We start from the raw sequence: 27,824 nt of genomic DNA on the forward strand, positions 1-27,824 counted from the left end.
GTAATTCATTGTTTGAGCAACTTTATAAACTATCAGTATATATCTGTACTGCTGCTGGGACATAGACAAAGATTTTATTCACCTTAGCAAAAAAAAAAAAAAGCCACACACATAATATATTGCCAATAATCCACTATTTATTATGTAATAATATAGACAATACAATTTTACCATTGTACATTTTACCCTATTTCCTCTCATTACTATTTCCAGTGTCTGTAATGTTCATTTCAGTGATCAATAAAGTTTTATTTTCCTGTAGCTGTAGATGACATAGTATGGTTACCATGGTACACAGGCCACTCTTCTAGTAGGAGTTGGAGTGTAAGTATGGCGTCTCATTGGCTCCTCCACAACTTTGTTTGTTTTTGTCTATTTTGTAACTTTCATTGGTGTAACTTTTCTCTTATTTTCAGATTTTTTTGCGAGATTTGTGAGAGATTGCGAGGACGACAGAGGACGACAGAGGACGACCGGCGAGGACCATCGACGCTGATCCGGACCAGCCCCACCTAGTGGACAACATGGCCGATCAGAAGTATTTCCCAGATGACGTGAGTCCGGATTTACCACCCAACACAGGGTTAGGAGAGGAGAGGGGGTGAGAGGGGGGTCATTTAGTGCAGAGACTATGCAGGTGGTCCCCAGGGTGAGCTGTGTATATATATATATATATATATATTATATATATATATATATATATACACACACACAGGAGGACATTATAGCAGATAGGACACACTATATACATAGATTTGTGTACATTGTGGGTTGTAGTGTCCAGTAATATCTGTACCCGTCTAATCTCCTCCCTAGTCACATGATGCTACACGATGCCCCCTCCCCCATAGGTGGTGATGAGCTGTGTACCATGGGGATCTATACACACCTTACATTATGTTATGTATTTCCCATATTCAGCCATTTCCAACTGTCACCACCAACTTCCCTGCAGGGGGCGGGGCTTAGTTTGGGCCATGATAACTGCTGGGTGGTCTGTGTGGTCTATTGCCGGGCTCATGCACTGTGTGTGTCATGTGATCTCCACCACCTCTGATTATATATATATATATATATATATATATATATATATATATATATATATAATCAGAGGTATAAAGGGAAAGCACATAGCACCCATAAGCCATGAGCCTGGTCTGAGACTATGCAGATATTTGCACTGCAGTAATAGGTGCTGATTCTATCACTGGATCAGCATCTACTGTATAATCTCTCGAGTTGTCAGGTCTTATAGGGTTTATCCAGCGAAAATATTTTTCTTTCAAATTAACTGGTTTCAGAAAAATATATAGATTTGTAATTTACTTCTATTAAAAAAATGTCAAATCCTCCATCCTTATCAGCTGCTGTATGTCCAGCAGGAAGTGGTGTATTTCTTCAGTCTGACACAGTGCTCTCTGCTGCCACCTCTGTCCATGTCCGGAACTGTCCAGAGCAGGAGAGGTTTTCTATGTGGATTTGCTTCTGCTCTGGACAGTTCCTGTCTCGGACAGAGATGTCAGTAGAGAGCATTGTGTTAGATTGAAGAAGAATTCACAATTTCCTGCAGGACATACAGCAGCTGATAAGTAGGGGAAGACGAGATTTTTAAATAGAAGTAAATTACATATCTATATAACTGCTCTCTGCTGCCACTTCTGTCCATGTCAGGAACTGTCCAGAGCAGGAGAGGTTTTCTGTGGGGATTTGCTGGCACGGCTCCTCTGCTGCCACTGCTGGCTATGTCAGGAACTGCAGGGCTGTGTTACCCTTTGTTGCTACCACTCAATGTAAAAACAATATATATGATATAAAAAAATGTAAAAAAAAAAAAAAAAAAAACTGAAAAAACCCAATACTTTTTCTTCAATAAAGTTATATTACAAAGGTTATACAAATGTAACAAATAATGATTGTTATTCACTGGAGTTGCCCTTTAATTTGTCAGATCGCTCTTGGCTTTGTTTTGTTTGAAAAATTAAAAATCGGTCATGCGGCATCATTGTAACCAATCTACACAATGACGTGAGACAAATCCTGAATTAGGAAATGCATGGTAGAGAAATCTTCTCCTCTTCGGGTCATTGCTTTGTATTTTTAGTATTTGCGGTGTTATTTTGCAGTGTGCTTATGGTCTGGCATTTCTCCACAGGCTTCTCTATAGGAGAAAATACCTGAGGCTACGTTCCCACAACCTCTTTTTTGGCTATTTGTCGGCCACCTTTTTGAACGGCCGTCATTTTGGGGCAAAGTAACGGCAGTATTATGCCAATTATGGTGGCAATTTGCATAATACAACCATAATTTGGCACCACAAGGACGGCCGTTCCAAAAAGTGGCCGTCAGATGACCATAAAAGAGGTTGTGGGAACATAGTCTTAGGCTTTTTCTCCTATAGAGAAGCCTGTGGAGAAATGCCAGACCATAAGCACACTGCAAAATAACACCACAAATACTAAAAATGCTAAAAAAAAAAACACCAAGGAGAAGATTTTATCTAACATACACGTCATAATTCAGTATTCAGCCTAAAAACACTTGGGGGGAGATTCATCAGACTGGTGTAAAGCAGAATTGTCTCAGTTGCCCCTAGCAACCAATCACATGACACTTTTTATTCCTCACAGAATCTTTGAAAAATGAAAGGTGGAATCTGATTGGTTGCTAGGGGCGACTGAGACAATTCTGCTTTACACCAGTTTGATAAATCTCCCCCTTGGTGTTTATTATGAAGGTAAAAAGGTTTTATTCTGGACGTCAATTTGGCAACAAAATACAAGTGTATTCTGCAAACATTGGCCGTAATCTACATAATACGCCTGTATTCTGGGACCAAAATGATGTCCGTCCAAAAAAGTGTCCAAAAACTGAAGTTATGGGGAACACGGAGTATATTTTATGCAGTATGTAAATTCAGTGTAAGGTCACAGGGTCAAACACGGAGAAATGTTCGCTTTATTCTATGTAAAACCAATGTAAAATATCTATTTATGTGTTTTCTCTGTTAGGCCGGGTTCACACTGCGGTTTTGCTGTCCGTTTAATGGGAAAATGGGTGAAAAATAGGAGATTTATCAAACTGGTGTAAAAAACGGATTAGAACATACACACACAAATGAGTCTGTATTTTTTATTATACGGATCCGTTAAATGGGCAGCAAATCCGCAGTGTGAACCCAGCCTTACCCTTTGGTTTGGAGGAATCTTGGGGTGGGGGGAGATGAGGGGTCGGGGTTTTGTTAATGTTGTATAAATCTTGTCAAAAACTTTCAATAAAAAGTGACGTGATTCAAAAAAAAAAAAGAGAATGAGAAATATTTCTTTATGACGTTAGTGAGATCCTTTGTCTCTTTAGCCCGACCTGGTACATTACTGGCTGTGGGGGCCCATGTACTTCTATGGTGGACGGTTTTTCAGCCTCTGTTTTAATTGTTTGTAACCTTGTTCTGATGTCAGTGCAATAATAAAGATTTGTAAATTTGTATATGATTTTTGAGTGTGTAACTTTCTTGTATAGCTTAGACGTTTTTTCTCCGTTTTTGTTGTAGAGACTGATAGCTGCACAGACATCACTTATACAGGGGTCAGATCACATGTAGCCAGTACAATTTCGGTACATAGGTAACACACCATCAGGTACATTCTCTTTAGGATTGGCCCATGGATAGAACAGCGCCGGTTGGTGCCGAGGTCCTTTTTTTGAACTACAGCCCGGTTCCCGTGTACGCCGCCGTTCTATTCACAGGCGCTGGCCGGGGGTGAAGCACTGGAGGTGGGCCGCCCCCAGTGGGAGGAAACCCCCGCCCCTCTATGATGTGGCTCAATGGATTCTAATGGAGCCGCGTCATAGAGGGGCGGGCCGGCCGCCTCCAGTGCTTCACCCCCAGCCGGTGCCTGTGAATAGAACAGTGCTGTACAAGGGAACCGGCTGTAGTTCAAAAAAAGGACCACGGCATCGGCTTTCCCACACCGGCGCTGTTCTATCCATGGGCAAAGCTTAAAGTGAATGGTACATTCTCTTTAAGAAAGGATGCGGACTATAGCAGTGCATACTAGCAGCGGCAATATGTGGCTTAACCCCTTGAGGACCTAGGATCTTTTGTGCTATCATATTTACCTTCTTACCTTTTAAAGCTTTTAATATTTTTTCCGTTTTCCGCTGCTCAGACACGTCCTATCCTGACAGGCACCCTGTATAAGAGAAGCCATTATGTCCGGCAAAGAGGGCCCCATCTGCTGGGGTAACTGATTGGCCCCCCATAATTCAGGAGTGTCAATAAGACCCCGACACCAGACCATCATGCTGGATATATCTGTCACTATGCAGGTAGAGATGAGGGAATTTACAGTAATAAGGAAGCAAACCCCTTCATTATTTCTGTAATCCGCTCATCAGCCGCTCCTCCCCGGGGGCCGGGAAAGCTGCAGCCAGTCCTGGGAAAAGGGGAGAAGTCTCCCAGGACTGGATCCAGCTTTCCCAGCACCTGGGGAGGAGCGGCAGTCAGGTAAATGGAAGCAGCTGAGGAGCGGATTGCAGACATAATGAAGGGATTTTCTTCCTTATTACTGTAAATTCTCTAAATGCAGGAACTGGCAGCTTCTCATGACTGATACATCCATTGTGCAGAGAGTCCAGTATGGTGACGGATCAGTATAAAGACACTATGAGTACAATACATATAGTGTGGCACCCCATCACTGCCACACACTGACTACAGACACCCCATCACTGCCACACACTAACTACAGACACCCCATCACTACCACACACTGACTACAGACACCCCATCACTGCCACACACTGACTACACACCCTATCACTGTCACAGACTGACTACAGACACCCCATCATTGTCACAGACTGACTACAGACACCCCATCTCTGCCACAAACTGACTACACACCCTATCACTGTCATACACTGACTACAGACACACTCAGTCTAATCCTCTGTGGTGCAGACAGTCTCCTCACATTCTCCATCCTATGAGGGGGCAGGACTTCTGGCCTTAGGAATATAGATGACGGCCACCAGGAGCAGGGGACAGGGACAGACATCTGTGCAGGCAGCCTCCAGGCCTCCATGTTCCCTCTGTGCTGTGCAGGCTGCCATAGTGTCATGGTAGAGCCTAGTATGTATCCTCTCCTCTGAGCAGATCCTGACTGAGAGGGCAATAATACACGGCATGATTAAGAAGAGAAAGCGAGCGGCGATGTGTTAGGCCAGTGCTCACTTCCCTCTTGTTCCCCGCTCGCTGTGTTATTACACACACAGACAGTGGGCAGGCGAACCGCGGGCAGCTGCGAGAGGGGCAGCCGGAACAATCCCTACATCGTTCAGGCTGCCTATTGTAGACAGCAGCGTTATTGTGATCTGGATTTCTCAACCTGTTTGAAGATCACAATCAGCCGATATCGTGGATTACTACACCAAATGATTATCAGATGGAACGGCCAAGAGTAATCAGAGAACGGCCAATAATCCTTTGGCGTAATAGGACAATTAGCTGTACAGGGAGAGGACTGCTGTGTAGGGGATCTGTATACAGGGGGAGAGAACTGGTGGGGGGTGTCTGTATACAGGGGGAGAGGACTGGTATGTGGTGTCTGTATACAGGGGGAGAGGACTGGTGTGTGTGGGGTCTGTATACAGGGGAGAGGACTGGTGTGTGGTGTCTGTATACAGGGGGAGAGGACTGGTGTGTGTGTGTGTGTGGGGTCTGTATACAGGGGGAGAGGACTGGTGTGTGGAGTCTGTATACAGGGGAGAGGACTGGTGTGTGTGTGGGGTCTGTATACAGGGGGAGAGGACTGGTGTGTGGGGTCTGTATACAGGGGGAGAGGACTGGTGTGTGGGGTCTGTTTACAGGGGGAGAGGACTGGTGTGTGGGGTCTGTTTACAGGGGGAGAGGACTGGTGTGTGGGGTCTGTATACAGGGGGAGAGGACTGGTGTGTGGTGTCTGTATACAGGGAGAGGGCTGGTGTGTGGTGTCTGTATACAGGGAGAGGACTGGTGTGTGGTGTCTGTATACAGGAAAAAGGACTGGTGTGTGTGGGGTCTGTATACAGGGAGAGGACCCCTGTATACAGACCCCACACACACCAGTCCTCTCCCCCTGTATACAGACCCCACACACACACACTAGTCCTCTCCCCCTGTATACAGACCCCCCACACACACTAGTCCTCTCCCCCTGTATACAGACCCCCCACACACACCAGTCCTCTCCCCCTGTATACAGACCTCAGACACACCAGTCCTCTCCCCCTGTATACAGACCTCAGACACAAGTCCTCTCCCCTGTATACAGACCCCACACACCAGTCCTCTCTCCCTGCATACAGACCCCACACACCAGTCCTCTGCCCCTGTATACAGACCCCACACACCAGTCCTCTCCCCTGTATACAGACCCCACACACCAGTCCTCTGCCCCTGTATACAGACCTCAGACACCAGTCCTCTCCCCCTGTATACAGACCCCACACACCAGTCCTCTGCCCCTGTATACAGACCCCACACACCAGTCCTCTCCCCCTGTATACAGACCCCACACACCAGTCCTCTCCCCCTGTATACAGACCCCAAACACCAGTCCTCTCCTCCTGTATACAGACCCCACACACCAGTCCTCTCCCCCTGTATACAGACACATACCAGTCCTCTCCCTGTATACAGACCTCAGACACCAGTCCTCTCCCCCTGTATACAGACCCCACACACCAGTCCTCTCCCCTGTATACAGACCCCACACACCAGTCCTCTCCCCTGTATACAGACCCCACACACCAGTCCTCTGCCCCTGTATACAGACCTCAGACACCAGTCCTCTCCCCTGTATACAGACCCCACACACCAGTCCTCTCCCCCTGTATACAGACCCCACACACCAGTCCTCTCCCCTGTATACAGACCCCACACACCAGTCCTCTCCTCTGCCATACTGTCCTCCTCCCCCCCAAGTCCTGACAGCAGGAGCAGCTAAGTGGAGCATACACAGCACACAGTGACAGGATTGCTGTGCATCCTCCATCCCCTTCTCTGTCTCCAGAGCCCTCACACCAGTGTCAGCACCTTGTGGGCCAAACAGGAAACAGCAAGGCTGAGTGGGCCAGGCAGGGAGGAGGGGCCCAGGAACGTACCATTACGGACCCCCCCTCCCCTGGTGCTATATGCCTGTGCCCCTGCTCTGCCTGCTCCTCAGCGCCCTCTGCTGGTATATACTGTAATGCACAGCAGCTCCACAAGGGGAATATTACTGGTTACAGAGAACATAGAATATACCCCCTGTAGCCAGTAATATGCCCCCTGTAGTCAGTAATATGCCCCCCTGTAGTCAGTAATATGCCCCCCCCCCCTGTAGTCAGTAATATGCCCCCTGTAGTCAGTAATATGCCCCCCCCTGTAGTCAGTAATATGCCCCCTGTAGTCAGTAATATGCCCCCCCCCCTGTAGTCAGTAATATGCCCCCCCTGTAGTCAGTAATATACCCCTGTAGCCAGTAATATACCCCTGTAGTCAGTAATATGCCCTCTGTAGTCAGTAATATACCCCCTGTACTCAGTAATATGCCCCCTGTAACCAGTAATATGCCCCCAGTAGCCAGTAATATACCCCAGTACAATAATATACCCCTGTAGTCAGTAATATGCCCCCTGTAGCCAGTAATATGCCCCCTGTAGTCAGTAATATGCCCCTTGTAGTCAGTAATATACCCCTGTAGCCAGTAATATACCCCTGTAGTCAGTAATATACCCCTGTAGTCAGTAATATGCCCTCTGTAGTCAGTAATATGCCCCCTGTAGCCAGTAATATGCCCCCTGTAGTCAGTAATATGCCCCCCCCCCTGTAGCCAGTAATATACCCCCTGTAGTCAGTAATATGCCCCCCCCTGTAGTCAGTAATATGCCCCCCCCCTGTAGTCAGTAATATGCCCCCCCCCTGTAGTCAGTAATATGCCCCCTGTAGTCAGTAATATGCCCCCCCTGTAGTCAGTAATATGCCCCCTGTAGTCAGTAATATGCCCCCCCCTGTAGTCAGTAATATGCCCCCCTGTAGTCAGTAATATACCCCTGTAGCCAGTAATATACCCCTGTAGTCAGTAATATGCCCTCTGTAGTCAGTAATATACCCCCTGTAGTCAGTAATATGCCCCCTGTAACCAGTAATATGCCCCCAGTAGCCAGTAATATACCCCAGTACAATAATATACCCCCTGTAGTCAGTAATATGCCCCCTGTAGCCAGTAATATGCCCCCTGTAGTCAGTAATATGCCCCTCCTGTAGTCAGTAATATACCCCTGTAGCCAGTAATATACCCCTGTAGTCAGTAATATACCCCTGTAGTCAGTAATATGCCCTCTGTAGTCAGTAATATGCCCCCTGTAGTCAGTAATATACCCCCTGTAGCCAGTAATATACCCCCTGTAGTCACTAATATGCCCCTTGTAGCCAGTAATATGCCCCCAGTAGCCAGTAATATACCCCGATACAATAATATACCCCCTGAAGTCAGTGATATGTCTCTATGTATACAGTAATATTCACCCCTGGTCACAGCAATATGCCCCCCATACACAGTATTGTAGACAGTAGCATGTCTGTAGCCCCCCTATAGACTGCTGCCCTCTCATGTAGCCAGTAATATGCCCCCAGTACACAGTATTGTAGACAGTAGCATGTCTGTAGCCCCCCTATAGACTGCTGCCCTCTCATGTAGCCAGTAATATGCTCCCAGTACACAGTATTGTAGACATTAGCATGTCTGTAGCCCCCCTATAGACTGCTGCCCTCTCATGTAGCCAGTAATATGCCCCCGTACACAGTATTGTAGACAGTAGCATGTCTGTAGCCCCCCTATAGACTGCTGCCCTCTCATGTAGCCAGTAATATGCCCCCAGTACACAGTATTGTAGACATTAGCATGTCTGTAGCCCCCCTATAGACTGCTGCCCTCTCATGTAGCCAGTAATATGCCCCCAGTACACAGTATTGTAGACAGTAGCATGTCTGTAGCCCCCCTATAGACTGCTGCCCTCTCATGTAGCCAGTAATATGCTCCCAGTACACAGTATTGTAGACAGTATGTCTGTAGCCCCCCTATATACTGCTGCCCTCTCATGTAGCCAGTAATATGCCCCCAGTACACAGTATTGTAGACAGTAGCATGTCTGTAGCCCCCCTATAGACTGCTGCCCTCTCATGTAGCCAGTAATATACCCCCCTCCCCTGTAGCATCTGCTGCTTCTGCTGACAGGCGCCGTCCCCAGCTGCAGCCAGGACCACCAGTAGATGACGGTGCTATCTCCACCCTGACAACACAGCAGAGGTGCCCAGCCTGCCGGTATACCTCCTGCCTGCCGTGCTTACCACATGGAGAATAGTATCTTAGGCTGAGAAACCCCCATAATAAATACAGACCCCAGATACATGCAGCACAGCTACACCCTCGGGCTTGAGGACCTGAAGAGATATGGTCAAGTGACCTTGTGTGTGACGGCCCATTTACAGTTCCTGCACAAATAAGTGACTGGGGATCATCCCATGTTAAAGCTTAAAGGGGTACTCCGGTGAAAATATTTTTCTTTCAAATCAACTGGTGTCAGAAATTTATATAGATTTGTAATTTACTTCTATTTAAAAATCTACAGTCTTCTTATACTTATCAGCTGCTGTATGTCCTGCAGAAAGTGGTGTATTCTCTCCAGTCTGAAGCAGTGCTCTCTGCTGCCACCTCTGTCCATGTCAGGAACTGTCCAGATAGAACTGTCCCCATAGAAAACCTCTCCTGCTCTGGACAGTTCCTGACATGGACAGAGGTGGCAGCAGACAGCACTGTGTCAGACTGGAGAGAATACACCACTTCCTGCAAGACATACAGCAGCTGATAAGTATAGGAAGACTTAAGATTTTTATATAGAAGTAAATTACAAATCTATAGAACTTTCTGAAATCGGTTCATTTGAAAGAAAAAGATTTTTGGTAGAGTACCCCTTTAACTGTATATTTAGCAGATTAGTGGCAAAAAGTGACACAATCCCACAGCCAATAACTCTTATCATTACATTTTAAATAAAACTTTATCCTCTGTTACATCATCTACAGCCGTGCTTCTCAGTCAGAGGTACACTTACCACAGGGGGTACACAACGCAGGGTTAGGGGTATGTGGGGTGCCAACACGTCACCGTTATACAGCAATCTCCCGGAGCGCCAGTGACCCCAGCTTCGGAGGCCGCCCACCTTCCTTCCCCCAGCACCTCACACCGCCCGTTCTGATAAAATTACAGTGATTACAGGGCCGTGTATGGGGGCGCTGCTGGGGAAGAAAGCATAGCGGGCGGATGGAGTAAGGAGCGGCAGTGATTGGTCCTCCGTCACTGCTCTACGATGGCCCCTCACCTGCACGTCCACCAGCCCCCGTCTTTCCTCACACTGACTACAAGGGGCGCTGATCTGTCTGTAGAGGGATATCTGTCTGTTGGGGGCAAATCTGACCGCAGGGGGTGTACCTTACTACAAGGGTCATATTTGGCTGCAGGGGGTGTACAAAGGGCACTATATCTGGCTACAGAGGGCACTATATCTGACTACAGAGGGCAATATATCTGACTACAGGGGGCACTATATATGACTACAGGGGGCACTATATCTGGCTACAGGGGGCACTATATCTGGCTACAGAAGGCACTATATCTGACTACAGAGGGCACTATATCTGGCTACAGGGGGCACTATATCTGGCTACAGGGGGCACTATATCTGGCTACAAGGGGCATATATACGACTACAGGTGGCACTATATCCGGCTACAGGGGGCACTATATCTGGCTACAGGGGGCACTATATCTGGCTACAGGGGGCACTATATCTGGCTACAGGGGGCACTATATCTGGCTACAGGTGGCATTGTTATGTGACGTTACTCTTATTTGAGTATTATCACTGGGACCTACAGGTCAGTCACATTATTATGGGGGGATCTGATCTGGGAATAAGCTGCTGACAGAGACTGTAAATAAAGTAAATAAAGTAATAAGTAATTATTATTATTATTATTATTATTGATGATAATAATGTGATCATAATAATAATAATAATAATGGGAAACACTGATACAGGACATGTTCTATACCCTTCAAATGCTTATGGAGAAAGTAAACACTTACATGAAAAGACAAGAGAAAAGAAATCTTCTACATGGTGTTAAAAAGATCAAAACTATATTAGATATATTAGAAGGGTTAAGCAGTGTTACAAAAACATGGCCGCTTCCTTTCCTTAGTTTAAGATGGGGGTTAATGATGTTAATGGAGATGAATTGTTATTCCACACATGAGCTGGAAAGCGGGGGGGGGGGGGGCTGTTTTTTGTAGCTGTTTTTCTAATCCTGAAAAAAACCCTTTAAGGCACGGGTCTCCAAACTGCGGCCCTCCAGCTGTTGCAATACTACATTTCCCATCATGCCTGAACCGCCAAATCCAAAGCTTTAGCTGTCCGGGCATTATGGGAATTGTGGTTTTCTAACAGCTGGAGGGCCGCAGTTTGGAGACCCAGGCTCCTATGTTCCCATGCAATATTTTTGCTCAGTATTTTGCAACCTAAACCAGGAGTAAATGTCAATGAAACAAAGAACAGATGTATATAGACACCTGTAATTACATGTATCTCACATAGCGTATCATTGCGGCATGAATTACATTACAACAATATTTTATTAGATATGCCTTAAAATGTAATTAATCAGTAGTCCGGGGGGATTCTCATATATACAAATGTCACGTGTGAGATCACTTCTTCCAAGTAGTTTAGGAAACCCTTACTCACTAAAATAGCCCCATTTTCTTATACACATAAACCATACATAGCATTACTGGTGACACCCACACATCTGGCACCAGGGTCTCAATGCGTTTCTCCAACCACTTTGGGCTCATCAGGAGACCAACAATATTCACAGGAGAGCGTGATACATGAGGGCCACCTCCCCCATAGCAGATAGGAGACCACTTGTCAGGGAATAATGCACCTAGATATACAATTACTATGGTTCCTTAGGAAAGACGTCCTCGGCATATCTTCTATTATCCATCAGGACATGGGAATCGGTGAGGGGCTCGGATGAGCCTGGGCATCTTTATACAACGTGTCATCATTGCCGACATTGCTCAGAATAAGCCATTGTTTGTGCTGTTTGAGTAATAAGGTGCACAGCACAACAGTGTGTTTTGTATCATTATTGTCTATATGACCCCTTATGTGTTAGAGCTAGGGCCCCCCCTTGTGTGGTCAGATAGTATATCTTTCCTAAGGAACCATAGTAATTGTATATCTAGGTGCATTATTCCCTGACAAGTGGTCTCCTATCTGCTATGGGGGAGGTGGCCCTCATGTATCACCCTCTCCTGTGAATATTGTTGGTCTTCTGATGAGCCCAAAGTGGTAGGAGAAACGCATTGAGACCCTGGTGCCAGATGTGTGGGTGTCACCAGTAATGCTATGTATGGTTTCTGTTTATAAGAAAATGGGGCTATTTTAGTGAGTAAGGGTTTCCTAAACTACTTGGAAGAAGTGATCTTACACGTGACATTTGTATATTTATCATCGGAGCAGGCCGGATCAGTGATCTGGGAGGTAGTCCCGTCCCAGTGCTCCACACCCCCCAGTTAGTCTAAGTACATAACTACAAACTACACAGAATTGGCGCTGAGGATGAAGGTAAGAAACTCACCCTCATCCTCAGCACATTGTGCACAAGAGGGACATATCAGCTGGTTAGATTCGTGTACCTGCTGACAGTTTCCTTCAATGATTTCCCCCCCTTCCCCGACAATCAATAGATGATATGTATGGAGGATGTTCCATGCTCAGAAGATAACATGATTTTTCTTCCATTGACAGATCGTTGCATCCCAGTACATCAAGGACTTGCAGATGGAGGGATACTTTGAGGTAAACTGACTGTTCTATAACAATATGCACAGTGACAGGTTTCTATCCACCACTTACTCTCTGTGTCCCCTATTGCAGGACAGCGACTTTGATGACGACGTGGAGGGTGAGTATTGCCGGTCTATGAATATCATCTCCTGATGATCGGATCTGTACTGACCAATCCAACCATAGCTTGTTCAAATGCCCTAGTGAGACAAAAATAAAAAAAAATCTCAAAAACATTCTTGCTATTATTATTGCTCTTTTATATAACAAACAAACTTTTTTTTTTTTCAGAGGAAGAACTTGTGTTTTCAGAGGAGGAAGACAGGTTAGTAAATCTTTACTGTAAATGTAGAATTTGTGTGAGCCTAAGTGATGGAAATACTATGTGTGAACATGGCCTGGAAATGTAAAGAGAGCTCAATAAATAAATACTAATGCTGATGCCATGTTGTGAATGTGTCGATATTGCGTGTTGCGTCCTCAGCATCTTCTCTATTCTGTCTCTTATAGGAGCGAGGAGTACACAGAAGAGGACATCCTGGAGTGGGCGTAAGTATCTTATAGTAATACACTGTACAATATTCTATTATGTGTATATTGTATTACTTGTAACTGCAAGATGAAAGGGGATTTCCATCATTTTTGTTGCAATTTTGTCCCTTAAAGTGTACCTATCATGACGGCCCGGTGTCGGATCATCAGTGATTTCTTCTGTTAAACCGGAAGTTCGGGTCTCCTGGCATACAAATACACAATCAGACCCTAATGCACCTGTCCCCCATTAGATCCAGTGGGGGTCATGCACATTATGGTCTTATTGTGTGTTGGTATCCAAGGAGACACGAACTTCCGGTTTAACAGAGGAAATCACTGATGATCTGACACTGGGCCGTCATGACAGGTACACTTAAAGGGGTATTCCGCTCAAACATAACTTTTAACATGTTGCTGCCAATGCTGAGACTAACAATTCCTTCCATACTTGTTATTATCTATTCAGTCTCCTTCTCTCAGTTCTAAGGTGCTGCCTTTTGCTGAAAACACAAAAATCTGTGTGTGAGCCTTTCTCTGCACTCCCCCACCTCAGAATAACCCTCCCAGCATTACAAAGAAGCTACAATGTTGCAGAAAAAGCCAGTCAGGGACTTGTTTACATCAGACGTCTCAGAAGGGAGGGGGAGGAGGGGGAGACGGGGAGAAAAGCTCACAGAGGTTTTTGTGCCTTCAACAGAAAGCAGCAGCTCAAAACTGGGGGAAAGAGACTTAATAGATAATAACAAGTATAAAATGAATTGTTAGTCTCACCATGGGCAGCAACATACGGTATCAAAAGTTATGTTTCAGTGAAAGACCCCTTTAAAATGCTAAAAAATAATACAAAGTAATCACAATGTGAATACATGGCTATTGGTTACTATGCATTACTATGTATTTTCTATTTACCAGTTTTAATGAACCTCCCCCAATGTGAAGCACTCGCAGGACTGGCTCTTACCACCTTATAATATATATTATTCTCGTTTTTCTTGTCCTATAATAGATGGCAGCAGGAGGTGAAGAAGACCCCGAAGATGTTCAGGTAACTATCCCACAATGCACCTTCTTGGCATAGGGATGAGATCAGATTCCACCTTTCATTCTTCACAGACTCTTTGGAACAAGAAAGGTGGAATCTGATTGGTTGCTAGGGGCAACTGCACCAGTTTCACTTTACACCATGTTTGATAAATCTCCCCCAATGTTTTTATGGAGAAATCACAAAAAGATTCTCTGTAAGATTCAAATAGAATAAAGTATCTCTATTCCTAACCAAACATATGTTCTCTGTTATAGTCCCGACAGATTTGAAACGGACACCTGGACTCCCAGCCTGAGGACCATCATGTAAGTCTGATGAAGCAGCAGAGCTGAAATTATATAGGTTTATAGAAGAGTCCATTGTAATCAGTGTTTATTAACGTCCCACACAATCCCTATAACAATACATTAATATACAAGCTGATTTACATTCTATATACAGCGAAGAAGACAAAGAGGAGGAGACGGAGACGGAGGACACCACCAGGTGAGGAATGAAAGCGTATAACATTTTAACAATCGCTCGGACCATGGCCGTATCCGTCCGACACCAAGCTGTGGCATAGGCTGGTATCGGATGGGGAGCAGGCTATGTAGACTCTGCTCACTCCTATGGGACATTGTGGTAAATACTTATTGCAGAGACATTGTATAGTTTATAGCGTACCTGTCACTGCAAATAACTTATACATCCATCTATATACAGGGAAGAGGACACCGAGGAGGAAGAGGAGGAGCTTGTGTTCACCCCTAGGTGAGGAATCAAAGCCTTTAACTTTGTGAATGCAAAGAATTGTTTTCTTTACCATCCTGTACAGAAAGGGGACAGGGGGCACTCTAGGTGGAGGTGGCATCACATGTCCATTTATTTCAATGTCAACATACCAAACATATAGGGATTCCGTGATCCTGACCTTTCCTGTAGCTGCTCACAACATGGAGGGGTAATCTGATGTAAACACTAGACTGATCACACCTATATCACTGTATGGCCAACTCTTACAGCAATGTACAGCTTATTCCATTAGCTTTGCAATCACTTCCTTTATAATAAACTATATAAAGTGTAATATAACAATATATTTATAAGTGAGACGATTTATGTTCTATATCCAGTGAAGAGGACACCGAGGAGGAAGAGGAGAAGATCGTGGCCACCCCTAGGTGAGGAATCAAAGCCTATTACTGTGTAAATGCAAGGAATTGTTTTCCTGTACAGATAGAGGACAGGGGGCGCTCTAGGTGGAGGTGGCATCATATGTCTCCATTTATTTCAATGTCAACATATTAAACATATAGGGATTCCGTGATCCTGGCCTTTCCTATAGCTGCTCACAACATGGGGGGGTAATCTGATGTAAACTGGTTGTGTTGAGATGCTAGACAGATCCCACCTATCTTACTATAAGGCCAAGCAATGTACAGCCCAATCCATTAGCTTTCCAAACACTTCCTTTATAATAAACTATATAATGAGTAATATTACTATATATTTATATATGAGCTGGTTTATGTTTTATATACTGAACAGAGCTGAAGAAGAAGAGGAGGAAGAGGAGACGGCCGTGGAGACCCCCAGGTAAAGAGTCAAAGCCAAACATGTATTAGTCTTGGTCTGTAAGCGCTTGTTTCCCCCCCAGTCCTCCTAGTGTGTAAGCTCTTGTGTCACCCCCATCCTCCTAGTGTGTAAGCTCTTGTGTGTCCCCCAGTCCTCCTATTGTGTAAGCTCTTGTGTCACCCCCCAGTCCTAGTGTGTAAGCTCTTGTGTCACCCCCAGTCCTCCTAGTGTGTAAGCTCTTGTGTCACCTCCAGTCCTCCTAGTGTGTAAGCTCTTGTGTCACCCCCCAGTCCTCCTAGTGTGTAAGCTCTTGTGTCCCCCCTGTCCTCCTAGTGTGTAAGCTCTTGTGTCACCCCCAGTCCTCCTAGTGTGTAAGCTCTTGTGTCACCCCCAGTCCTCCTAGTGTGTAAGCTCTTGTGTCCCCCCAGTCCTCCTAGTGTGTAAGCTCTTGTGTCCCCCACAGTCCTCCTAGTGTGTAAGCTCTTGTGTCACCCCCACTCCTCCTAGTGTGTAAACTCTTGTGTCACCCCCAGTCCTCCTAGTGTGTAAGCTCTTGTGTCACGCCCAGTCCTCCTAGTGTGTAAGCTCTTGTGTCTCCCCCAGTCCTCCTAGTGTGTAAGCTCTTGTGTCCCCCCCATCCTCCTAGTGTGTAAGCTCTTGTGTCCCCCCCCAGTCCTCCCTAGTGTGTAAGCTCTTGTGTCACCCCCAGTCCTCCTAGTGTGTAAGCTCTTGTGTCACCCCCAGTCCTCGTAGTGTGTAAGCTCTTGTGTCACGCCCAGTCCTCCTAGTGTGTAAGCTCTTGTGTCACCCCCAGTCCTAGTGTGTAAGCTCTTGTGTCACCCCCAGTCCTCCTAGTGTGTAAGCTCTTGTGCCCCCCCCCCAGTCCTCCTAGTGTGTAAGCTCTTGTGTCACCCCCAGTCATCCTAGTGTGTAAGCTCCTGTGTCACCCCCAGTTCTCCTAGTGTGTAAGCTCTTGTGTCACCCCCAGTCCTCATAGTGTGTAAGCTCTTGTGTCACCCCCACTCCTCCTAGTGTGTAAGCTCTTGTGTCACCCCCAGTCCTTCCTAGTGTGTAAGCTCTTGTGTCACCCACAGTCCTCCTAGTGTGTAAGCTCTTGTGTCACCTCCAGTCCTCCTAGTGTGTAAGCTCCTGTGTCACCCCCAGTCCTCTTAGTGTGTAAGCTCTTGTGTCACCCCCAGTCCTCCTAGTGTGTAAGCTCTTGTGTCGCCCCTCCTCCTAGTGTGTAAGCTCTTGTGTCCCCCCCGGTCCTCCTAGTGTGTAAGCTCTTGTGTCCCCCCCCCAGTCCTAGTGTGTAAGCTCTTGTGTCCCCCCAGTCCTCCTAGTGTGTAAGCTCCTGTGTCACCCCCAGTCCTCCTAGTGTGTAAGCTCTTGTGTCACCCCCAGTCCTCCTAGTGTATAAGCTCTTGTGTCCCCCCCAGTCCTCCTAGTGTGTAAGCTCTTGTGTCCCCCCCCCAGTCCTAGTGTGTAAGCTCTTGTGTCCCCCCCCAGTCCTCCCTAGTGTGTAAGCTCTTGTGTCCCCCCAGTCCTCCTAGTGTGTAAGCTCTTGTCTCCCCCCAGTCCTCCTAGTGTGTAAGCTCTTGTGTCGCCCCTCCTCCTAGTGTGTAAGCTCTTGTGTCCCCCCCAGTCCTCCTAGTGTGTAAGCTCTTGTGTCCCCCCCAGTCCTCCTAGTGTGTAAGCTCTTGTGTCCCCCCCAGTCCTCCTAGTGTGTAAGCTCTTGTGTCCGCCCCCCAGTCCTAGTGTGTAAGCTCTTGTGTCCCCCCCCCAGTCCTCCCTAGTGTGTAAGCTCTTGTGTCCCCCCCAGTCCTCCTAGTGTGTAAGCTCTTGTCTCCCCCCAGTCCTCCTAGTGTGTAAGCTCTTGTGTCCCCCCCCCACTCCTCCTAGTGTGTAAGCTCTTGTGTCCCCCCCAGTCCTAGTGTGTAAGCTCTTGTGTCCCCCCCAGTCCTCCTAGTGTGTAAGCTCTTGTGTCGCCCCTCCTCCTAGTGTGTAAGCTCTTGTGTCCCCCCCCAGTCCTCCTAGTGTGTAAGCTCTTGTGTCCCCCCCAGTCCTCCTAGTGTGTAAGCTCTTGTGTGTCCCCCAGTCCTCCTAGTGTGTAAGCTCTTGTGTCCCCCCCAGTCCTCCTAGTGTGTAAGCTCTTGTGTCCCCCCCAGTCCTCCTAGTGTGTAAGCTCTTGTGTCACCCCCAGACCTCCTAGTGTGTAAGCTCTTGTCTCCCCCCCCCCAGTCCTCCTCCATATACTTTATATCGTTCCTATATAATGTGCTCAGTGATTCTGATTTCCTCACACTAACCACTTATTTCTGACCATTTCTTGGTCATTTCTCCTCAGCAGAAGCAGCAGCAGAAGCAGCAGGAGATCCATCTTTTCCAGGTAAATATAAGTGATGATACATGTACATGACAACACACGGCTATTACTGCACTGCATATCCTATACATTATATTATCAGTCACATATCATAACCCCAACACAAAAGAAAGAAAGGCCTGTCATATAAACTCACTGGCACCCCACATATATATGACATGCCTCCATGGCACACCAGTGAGTAGATATGACAGGCCCTTTCTTTCTTTTTTGTTGGTACTATTCATATTCCTGTCATCTACAGAGCACCCTATAATATAGGCGGTGCATAGTCCACATATCTCTGACATATAATAACCCAGCAAAGGCCTCATGTACCTCATACAACCAAATAAGTAACATAGTGCCGCCATAGTCTCCCTGTATCCCACTAGGATAGCGCTGCTGCCCCTCTCTCCAGTCTCTTCTCCCATCAGCCCTGTGTCACCAGAAGACGTGTCTGATCTCAGGAAAGTCATGCTAATTTTTCTCTCTCCCTTATAGACTGCGGGCGCTTTTCTGCTGCGGCTGCACCATCAGGGATGAGTAAAGGTGAGTAACCAAAATCTCATCACACCTCAGGCCGCAGATCACTGTTATCCTGATCGTATTTCCATATGGAGATTATATCTGTAAACTGTGATGAATACTAAAGTTATATCATGTTTATATTCTGTTAACACTTGGCTTGCTATATCTCCCATCTAGGTAACACCGCGCCGCCAGTGTGAGGAGAAAACACCCGACCACCTGGAGTTGTCTGGAGGAGGAGGCGCCAATAACATCAAGGAGGTAAATGAGGTGCCCAAAACATCTGGAGGAAACATTTGCCTCATAGAGGGGAAGGAGGAGCCCCAATTTAACACCACAAACTGGAGGAGAAGACCCCACATAACATCTAGAAGGGTCTGGAGGAGGCGCCCATAAAGGGGTTATCCAGGTAACTAAACAGGTGTTGCCTTTCCTCCCACACCAGCATCTCACTTCCGGTTTGGTCACTTCTCTGACCAACACCTTCTGACCTGGCATAAAGTGCGGTGAGCGGAGACAGTGGAGCAGGTACTAGGTTGCGAATGTCGCATGTGGGTGGAATTAGTGGCAGCCAATGTACACACGATGCTCCAGATGTCATCAGAACATTGTGTATACATTGGTCACTGCTCGCGGTGAGTTTCACCCACATGTGGTGATCGCACCATAGTACCTGATCTACTGTCTCAGACTTGTGCCAAGTTAGAAGGTGTCGGGATGAGATGTGACCAAACTGGAAGTGAGAGGATGGTGATGGAGGAAAGGAAATACCTTTTAAGCTACCCAGATAACCCCTTTAACATCAAGAGGCAAATGAGGCGCCCAGAAGATCTGGAGGAATCATTTACCTCATAGAGGGGAAGGAGGAGCCCCAACTCAACATCACAAACTGGAGGAGAGGACCCCACATAACATCTAGAAGGGTCTGGAGGAGGCGCCCATAAAGGGGTTATCCAGGTAACTAAACAGGTGTTGCCTTTCCTCCCACACCAGCATCTCACTTCCGGTTTGGTCTCTTCTCAGACCAACACCTTCTGACCTGGCATAAAGTCCGGTGAGCTGAGACAGTGGGGCAGGTACTAGGTTGCGAATGTCGCATGTGGGTGGAACTAGTGGCAGCCAATGTACACACAATGCTCCAGATGTCATCAGAACATTGTGTATACATTGGTCACTGCTCGCGGTGAGTTTCACCCACATGTGGTGATCGCACCATAGTACCTGATCTACTGTCTCAGACTTGTGCCAGGTTAGAAGGTGTCGGGATGAGATGTGACCAAACTGGAAGTGAGAGGATGGTGATGGAGGAAAGGAAATACCTTTTAAGCTACCCAGATAACCCCTTTAACATCAAGAGGCAAATGAGGCGCCCAGAAGATCTGGAGGAATCATTTGCCTCATAGAGGGGAAGGAGGAGCCCCAACTCAACATCACAAACTGGAGGAGAGGACCCCACATAACATCTAGAAGGGTCTGGAGGAGGCGCCCATAAAGGGGTTATCCAGGTAACTAAACAGGTGTTGCCTTTCCTCCCACACCAGCATCTCACTTCCGGTTTGGTCTCTTCTCAGACCAACACCTTCTGACCTGGCATAAAGTCCGGTGAGCTGAGACAGTGGGGCAGGTACTAGGTTGCGAATGTCGCATGTGGGTGGAACTAGTGGCAGCCAATGTACACACAATGCTCCAGATGTCATCAGAACATTGTGTATACATTGGTCACTGCTCGCGGTGAGTTTCACCCACATGTGGTGATCGCACCATAGTACCTGATCTACTGTCTCAGACTTGTGCCAAGTTAGAAGGTGTCGGGATGAGATGTGACCAAACTGGAAGTGAGAGGATGGTGATGGAGGAAAGGAAATACCTTTTAAGCTACCCAGATAACCCCTTTAACATCAAGAGGCAAATGAGGCGCCCAGAAGATCTGGAGGAATCATTTACCTCATAGAGGGGAAGGAGGAGCCCCAACTCAACATCACAAACTGGAGGAGAGGACCCCACATAACATCTAGAAGGGTCTGGAGGAGGCGCCCATAAAGGGGTTATCCAGGTAACTAAACAGGTGTTGCCTTTCCTCCCACACCAGCATCTCACTTCCGGTTTGGTCTCTTCTCAGACCAACACCTTCTGACCTGGCATAAAGTCCGGTGAGCTGAGACAGTGGGGCAGGTACTAGGTTGCGAATGTCGCATGTGGGTGGAACTAGTGGCAGCCAATGTACACACAATGCTCCAGATGTCATCAGAACATTGTGTATACATTGGTCACTGCTCGCGGTGAGTTTCACCCACATGTGGTGATCGCACCATAGTACCTGATCTACTGTCTCAGACTTGTGCCAGGTTAGAAGGTGTCGGGATGAGATGTGACCAAACTGGAAGTGAGAGGATGGTGATGGAGGAAAGGAAATACCTTTTAAGCTACCCAGATAACCCCTTTAACATCAAGAGGCAAATGAGGCGCCCAGAAGATCTGGAGGAATCATTTACCTCATAGAGGGGAAGGAGGAGCCCCAACTCAACATCACAAACTGGAGGAGAGGACCCCACATAACATCTAGAAGGGTCTGGAGGAGGCGCCCATAAAGGGGTTATCCAGGTAACTAAACAGGTGTTGCCTTTCCTCCCACACCAGCATCTCACTTCCGGTTTGGTCTCTTCTCAGACCAACACCTTCTGACCTGGCATAAAGTCCGGTGAGCTGAGACAGTGGGGCAGGTACTAGGTTGCGAATGTCGCATGTGGGTGGAACTAGTGGCAGCCAATGTACACACAATGCTCCAGATGTCATCAGAACATTGTGTATACATTGGTCACTGCTCGCGGTGAGTTTCACCCACATGTGGTGATCGCACCATAGTACCTGATCTACTGTCTCAGACTTGTGCCAAGTTAGAAGGTGTCGGGATGAGATGTGACCAAACTGGAAGTGAGAGGATGGTGATGGAGGAAAGGAAATACCTTTTAAGCTACCCAGATAACCCCTTTAACATCAAGAGGCAAATGAGGCGCCCAGAAGATCTGGAGGAATCATTTACCTCATAGAGGGGAAGGAGGAGCCCCAACTCAACATCACAAACTGGAGGAGAGGACCCCACATAACATCTAGAAGGGTCTGGAGGAGGCGCCCATAAAGGGGTTATCCAGGTAACTAAACAGGTGTTGCCTTTCCTCCCACACCAGCATCTCACTTCCGGTTTGGTCTCTTCTCAGACCAACACCTTCTGACCTGGCATAAAGTCCGGTGAGCTGAGACAGTGGGGCAGGTACTAGGTTGCGAATGTCGCATGTGGGTGGAACTAGTGGCAGCCAATGTACACACAATGCTCCAGATGTCATCAGAACATTGTGTATACATTGGTCACTGCTCGCGGTGAGTTTCACCCACATGTGGTGATCGCACCATAGTACCTGATCTACTGTCTCAGACTTGTGCCAGGTTAGAAGGTGTCGGGATGAGATGTGACCAAACTGGAAGTGAGAGGATGGTGATGGAGGAAAGGAAATACCTTTTAAGCTACCCAGATAACCCCTTTAACATCAAGAGGCAAATGAGGCGCCCAGAAGATCTGGAGGAATCATTTACCTCATAGAGGGGAAGGAGGAGCCCCAACTCAACATCACAAACTGGAGGAGAGGACCCCACATAACATCTAGAAGGGTCTGGAGGAGGCGCCCATAAAGGGGTTATCCAGGTAACTAAACAGGTGTTGCCTTTCCTCCCACACCAGCATCTCACTTCCGGTTTGGTCTCTTCTCAGACCAACACCTTCTGACCTGGCATAAAGTCCGGTGAGCTGAGACAGTGGGGCAGGTACTAGGTTGCGAATGTCGCATGTGGGTGGAACTAGTGGCAGCCAATGTACACACAATGCTCCAGATGTCATCAGAATATTGTGTATACATTGGTCACTGCTCGCGGTGAGTTTCACCCACATGTGGTGATCGCACCATAGTACCTGATCTACTGTCTCAGACTTGTGCCAAGTTAGAAGGTGTCGGGATGAGATGTGACCAAACTGGAAGTGAGAGGATGGTGATGGAGGAAAGGAAATACCTTTTAAGCTACCCAGATAACCCCTTTAACATCAAGAGGCAAATGAGGCGCCCAGAAGATCTGGAGGAATCATTTACCTCATAGAGGGGAAGGAGGAGCCCCAACTCAACATCACAAACTGGAGGAGAGGACCCCACATAACATCTAGAAGGGTCTGGAGGAGGCGCCCATAAAGGGGTTATCCAGGTAACTAAACAGGTGTTGCCTTTCCTCCCACACCAGCATCTCACTTCCGGTTTGGTCTCTTCTCAGACCAACACCTTCTGACCTGGCATAAAGTCCGGTGAGCTGAGACAGTGGGGCAGGTACTAGGTTGCGAATGTCGCATGTGGGTGGAACTAGTGGCAGCCAATGTACACACAATGCTCCAGATGTCATCAGAACATTGTGTATACATTGGTCACTGCTCGCGGTGAGTTTCACCCACATGTGGTGATCGCACCATAGTACCTGATCTACTGTCTCAGACTTGTGCCAGGTTAGAAGGTGTCGGGATGAGATGTGACCAAACTGGAAGTGAGAGGATGGTGATGGAGGAAAGGAAATACCTTTTAAGCTACCCAGATAACCCCTTTAACATCAAGAGGCAAATGAGGCGCCCAGAAGATCTGGAGGAATCATTTACCTCATAGAGGGGAAGGAGGAGCCCCAACTCAACATCACAAACTGGAGGAGAGGACCCCACATAACATCTAGAAGGGTCTGGAGGAGGCGCCCATAAAGGGGTTATCCAGGTAACTAAACAGGTGTTGCCTTTCCTCCCACACCAGCATCTCACTTCCGGTTTGGTCTCTTCTCAGACCAACACCTTCTGACCTGGCATAAAGTCCGGTGAGCTGAGACAGTGGGGCAGGTACTAGGTTGCGAATGTCGCATGTGGGTGGAACTAGTGGCAGCCAATGTACACACAATGCTCCAGATGTCATCAGAACATTGTGTATACATTGGTCACTGCTCGCGGTGAGTTTCACCCACATGTGGTGATCGCACCATAGTACCTGATCTACTGTCTCAGACTTGTGCCAGGTTAGAAGGTGTCGGGATGAGATGTGACCAAACTGGAAGTGAGAGGATGGTGATGGAGGAAAGGAAATACCTTTTAAGCTACCCAGATAACCCCTTTAACATCAAGAGGCAAATGAGGCGCCCAGAAGATCTGGAGGAATCATTTGCCTCATAGAGGGGAAGGAGGAGCCCCACTTTAATATCATAAACTGGAGGATAAGACCCCCTTAACATCTAGAGGTGTCTGGAGGAGGCGCCTATAACATCAACAGGTAAATGAGGCGCCAATAAGATCTGGAGGAATCATTTACCTCATATGGGGCAGGAGGAGCCTCCTGTTCCATTAGTAACGAGGATAAAACTTACACAAAACCAACGTAGTGTGGAGGAGGTGCCCTTAAAAGGATTATCCATGTAACTAAAACTGTATTACCTTTCCTTCTCCATGAGGATTTATTTGCCTCACATAGGATAGGTGGAGGCCCCTTTTTTACATCGGTAAATGGGTGACAAGACTCCATTAGCACTAAGAGGAGTCAGCGGGAAAATCCATAAATTCTAATGTCCATCTATCCTGTTTCTTCTGAATCTATGTAATGCTAGTCCGCCTGTTCCTCCTTGCCTGTGTGTTGTTGATTCCTTATGTCCTTGAATTTGTTATTCCATGTCTTCTGACCTGTGTGTTTATCAATTTACGCTTGCCTGCTGACCCGATCTGAGCGTCTTCATCTCCCATTGGTGACTGTCTGACCTGCATCCGAAGCCGCCTGCCTGATCCTGCACCTGACTGACTACAGAAGCCTGCTGACCCGATCCAATGTCCGACCTGCATCCGAAGCCAGGGAGGGGAGCGTGCACACACATCAGACCACAGGTATTATGACCAGTATGCTGTTTTACCTCCTTTTGGTTATATTTGGGCCAAGTGGCTTTGTGTAATAGAATATATGGGGGGTCGTGCAATGATCTGTGACCTTCTACAGACTTCTGTGCAATAGTTTTACCAGTTCTTGTGCAATATTGTTATATTCATCCTGTGTGTTGATTGGTCCCATGTGCATGGCTATTGGCTTTTAATATGTGAACCATTTATTTTATGAAATATGTCAATAAAAAATATGTATATTGATTAAATTAGTGTCCTTTATTTGTAGGAGATATATCCAAAGCCACCTGCCTGATCCACCAGCTGTTTGACTACGCTTGTCACTAAAGATTATGTATATTGGGCCTCCACTGTGTGACCCGGCTGCTGTCCCTGGGATAGTAGCTGTCAGGAGGACCGTGTGATATCGGAGGCACCGGCAGCACCAGGAGAGTCTCCTTCGAGGCGGACGAGAATGATAACATCACGGTGGTGAAAGGAATCCGTTCGTCTGATAATGTTATCAACCGTATAAGAGAACGGACTTCTCCTTCTCCTAGACCACAACCACCACCTGCACAGCTAAAGCTTCCTGCTGAACCGCCCATCAGTAGTTATGCAGTTAATAAAGAAGGACTCAGGAGAAAGATTGCAGAGGAACTGGCTTTCAAACAAGCAAGGAGAGAAGATAGAACATAGTAAACGGTTGATGCAAGATGAAATAGGAAAAGCTCTGGAGAGGGAACGAACCGCCTCTACCGAACAGCTTACAAGGGCGGTACTGCGGGAGAAAACTGCCACTGAGGAGGAACGACTGAAAGCCAGAACCTTTGCTAAGAAGCTGGAAGAAAAGGAACGTAAGCTCAAAGGCAGGATGAATACTATAAGGAGCAGCTGGCCAGATTGGAAGAGAGAAGTGCTCAGTTGTATAAAGTTACTACAGAACAATACCAGTCAGCTGCAAACACTGTGGAAGCAAGATTCATAGAGATATCACATCCAGTATGTGCTGACCTGCAGGCTCAAATTCTCCAATGTTATCAGCAGAAGCCACAACAGACATGAAGCTGCTCTGTTCTGGCAGGCCGATATCTACAGTGCGTCACCAGCGCCAAACAGAGCCTGCTTGGAAGAGGTGGGTAGAGCTTCCACACGTCAAACTACTCCAGCTGTAATTGGTGTTGTAAGAGCGTGAGAACGGTGTTTAATATCACGAGAAAGACCATTATAGAAACAACTGTACAGTAGAAGAGTCCTAACTACCAGTTATTATAAAAAAATGTCCTTTTATACTGGTAAAAACAGTAGATATTCTCTGCCCAAGGGACTCTACTATGCCTTTCTTTGTTTTCTATACTCACCCAATGTCCCAGTTTTTTCCTTTACTGTTGCCACTTGTATTGTATTCTTAAATTGATATTGATTCACCTATAACTTGGAATTGTGTTTCTCTTGCCTCCTTTATTTAATAAATTGCAGCTATGTTATCATGAAAAAAAAGATTATGTATATTGATTAAATTTGCGTCCTTTATTTGTAGGCCATATATCCGAAGCCGGCGGCCTGATCCTGCACCTGACTGACTACCCTTGCCTGCTTACCTGATCTGGGCTGTTTGGCCTTTCCCGTTGCTGAATGTCCAACCTTCATTTAAAGCCGCCTGCCTGATCCTGCACCTGACTGACTACACAAGCCTGCTGAACCAATGTCCGACGTGCATCCTAAGCCAGGGAGGGGAGCGTGCACACACATCAGACCTCAGGTACTATGACCAGTATGCTATTATACCTCCTTTTGGTTATATTTGGGCCAAGTGGCTTTGTGTAATAGAATATATGGGGGATCGAGCAATGATCTGTGACCTTCTACAGACTTCTGTGCAATAGTTTTACCAGTTCTTGTGCAATATTGTTTTACTCATCCTGTGTGTTGATTGGTTCATGTACATGGCTATTGGCTTTTATTATGTGAACCATGTATTTTATAAAATTTGCCACTAAAGATTATGTATATTGATTAAATTATTGTCCTTTATTTATAGGAGATATATTCGAAGCCACCTGCCTGATCCAGCACTAGATTGTCTACCCTTGCCTGCTGACCCAATCTGAGCCGTCTGCCTCTCCCGTTGCTGAATGTCCAACCGGCATCCCAAGCCACCTGTCTGATCCTGCACTAGATTGACTACCCTTGCTTGCTGACCCGATCTGAGCCGCGTGCCTCTTCCACTGCTGACTGTCTGACCTGATTTCGAAGCCACTTGCTTGATCCAGCACCTTTTAATCTACACTTTCCTGCTCACCTGATCCGAGCCGTCTGCCTCTTCCATTGGTGACTGTATGACCTGCATCCAAAGCCACCTGCCTGATCCTGCATGTCATTGTCTATGCCTACCTGCTGACCCGATCAGAGCCATTTGCCTGTCCCGTTGCTGAAGGTCCAACCGGCATCCCAGGTCACCTGCCTGATCCTGCACCTGACTGACTATGCTTGCCTGCTGCCCTGATCTGAGCCGACTGCCTCTCCTGTTACTGAATGTCCGACCTGCATCCGAAGCCACCTGCCTGATCCTGCACCTGATTGACTTTGCTTGCATGCTGACCCAATCTGAGCCGTCTGCCTCTCCCATTGCTGATTGAGCTGCACCTAAAGCCAACTGCTCCAATCCTGCACCTGACTGACTTTGCTGCTGCCTCATCCATGCTTCCATGCTGATTCTCTCTTGTGATTGACTCAGCTTGCTGACCACCTCCCACTGGCTTAGTCTGGCTCTTAGGACAATCTGACTTGTGGAGTGACCTGGTGTCCTCTAGCCACAGAAGTCCAGCTTCCACATCCTGGAGAGGGATAAAGGATGAAGACCTAGAGGGCACTCCGCTCCCTGGAGTGGCCCAAAGTCAAGCCGTTTTTGGACTCTCAAATAA

At 46.9% G+C, this 27,824-nt stretch overlaps 1 protein-coding gene and 1 pseudogene across 4 annotated transcripts; both read left to right on the forward strand.

Annotated features, from left to right (window-relative positions):
• The first annotated feature begins 421 nt into the window (after positions 1-421).
• LOC138770970 (chromo domain-containing protein cec-1-like) lies at positions 422-27,824 on the forward strand. Of its 4 annotated transcripts, none has more exons than XR_011359534.1 (16): positions 422-554; positions 12,901-12,951; positions 13,030-13,057; positions 13,231-13,264; positions 13,450-13,488; positions 14,480-14,518; positions 14,773-14,823; positions 14,960-15,004; positions 15,224-15,271; positions 15,634-15,681; positions 16,049-16,096; positions 18,426-18,464; positions 18,945-18,992; positions 19,149-19,232; positions 24,486-24,909; positions 26,942-27,824. XR_011359534.1 is itself a non-coding variant. In XM_069950328.1 (14 exons), the coding sequence occupies exons 1-13, from the start codon at positions 525-527 to the stop codon at positions 18,988-18,990; spliced, it is 546 nt and encodes a 181-aa protein (XP_069806429.1). In that variant the 5' UTR covers positions 422-524; the 3' UTR covers positions 18,991-18,992; positions 19,149-19,430. The 4 variants fall into 4 exon arrangements, 1 of the variants encoding a protein (XP_069806429.1); XR_011359533.1 differs by lacking the exon at positions 26,942-27,824 and adding an exon at positions 25,190-25,314; XR_011359535.1 differs by lacking the exons at positions 14,960-15,004; positions 26,942-27,824 and adding an exon at positions 25,190-25,314.
• Positions 19,058-26,043, forward strand: LOC138770444 (MICOS complex subunit Mic19 pseudogene; annotated as a pseudogene).

Source organism: Dendropsophus ebraccatus, chromosome 13 (assembly GCF_027789765.1).
Source record: "Dendropsophus ebraccatus isolate aDenEbr1 chromosome 13, aDenEbr1.pat, whole genome shotgun sequence".
NCBI classification, from domain to species: domain Eukaryota; kingdom Metazoa; phylum Chordata; class Amphibia; order Anura; family Hylidae; genus Dendropsophus; species Dendropsophus ebraccatus.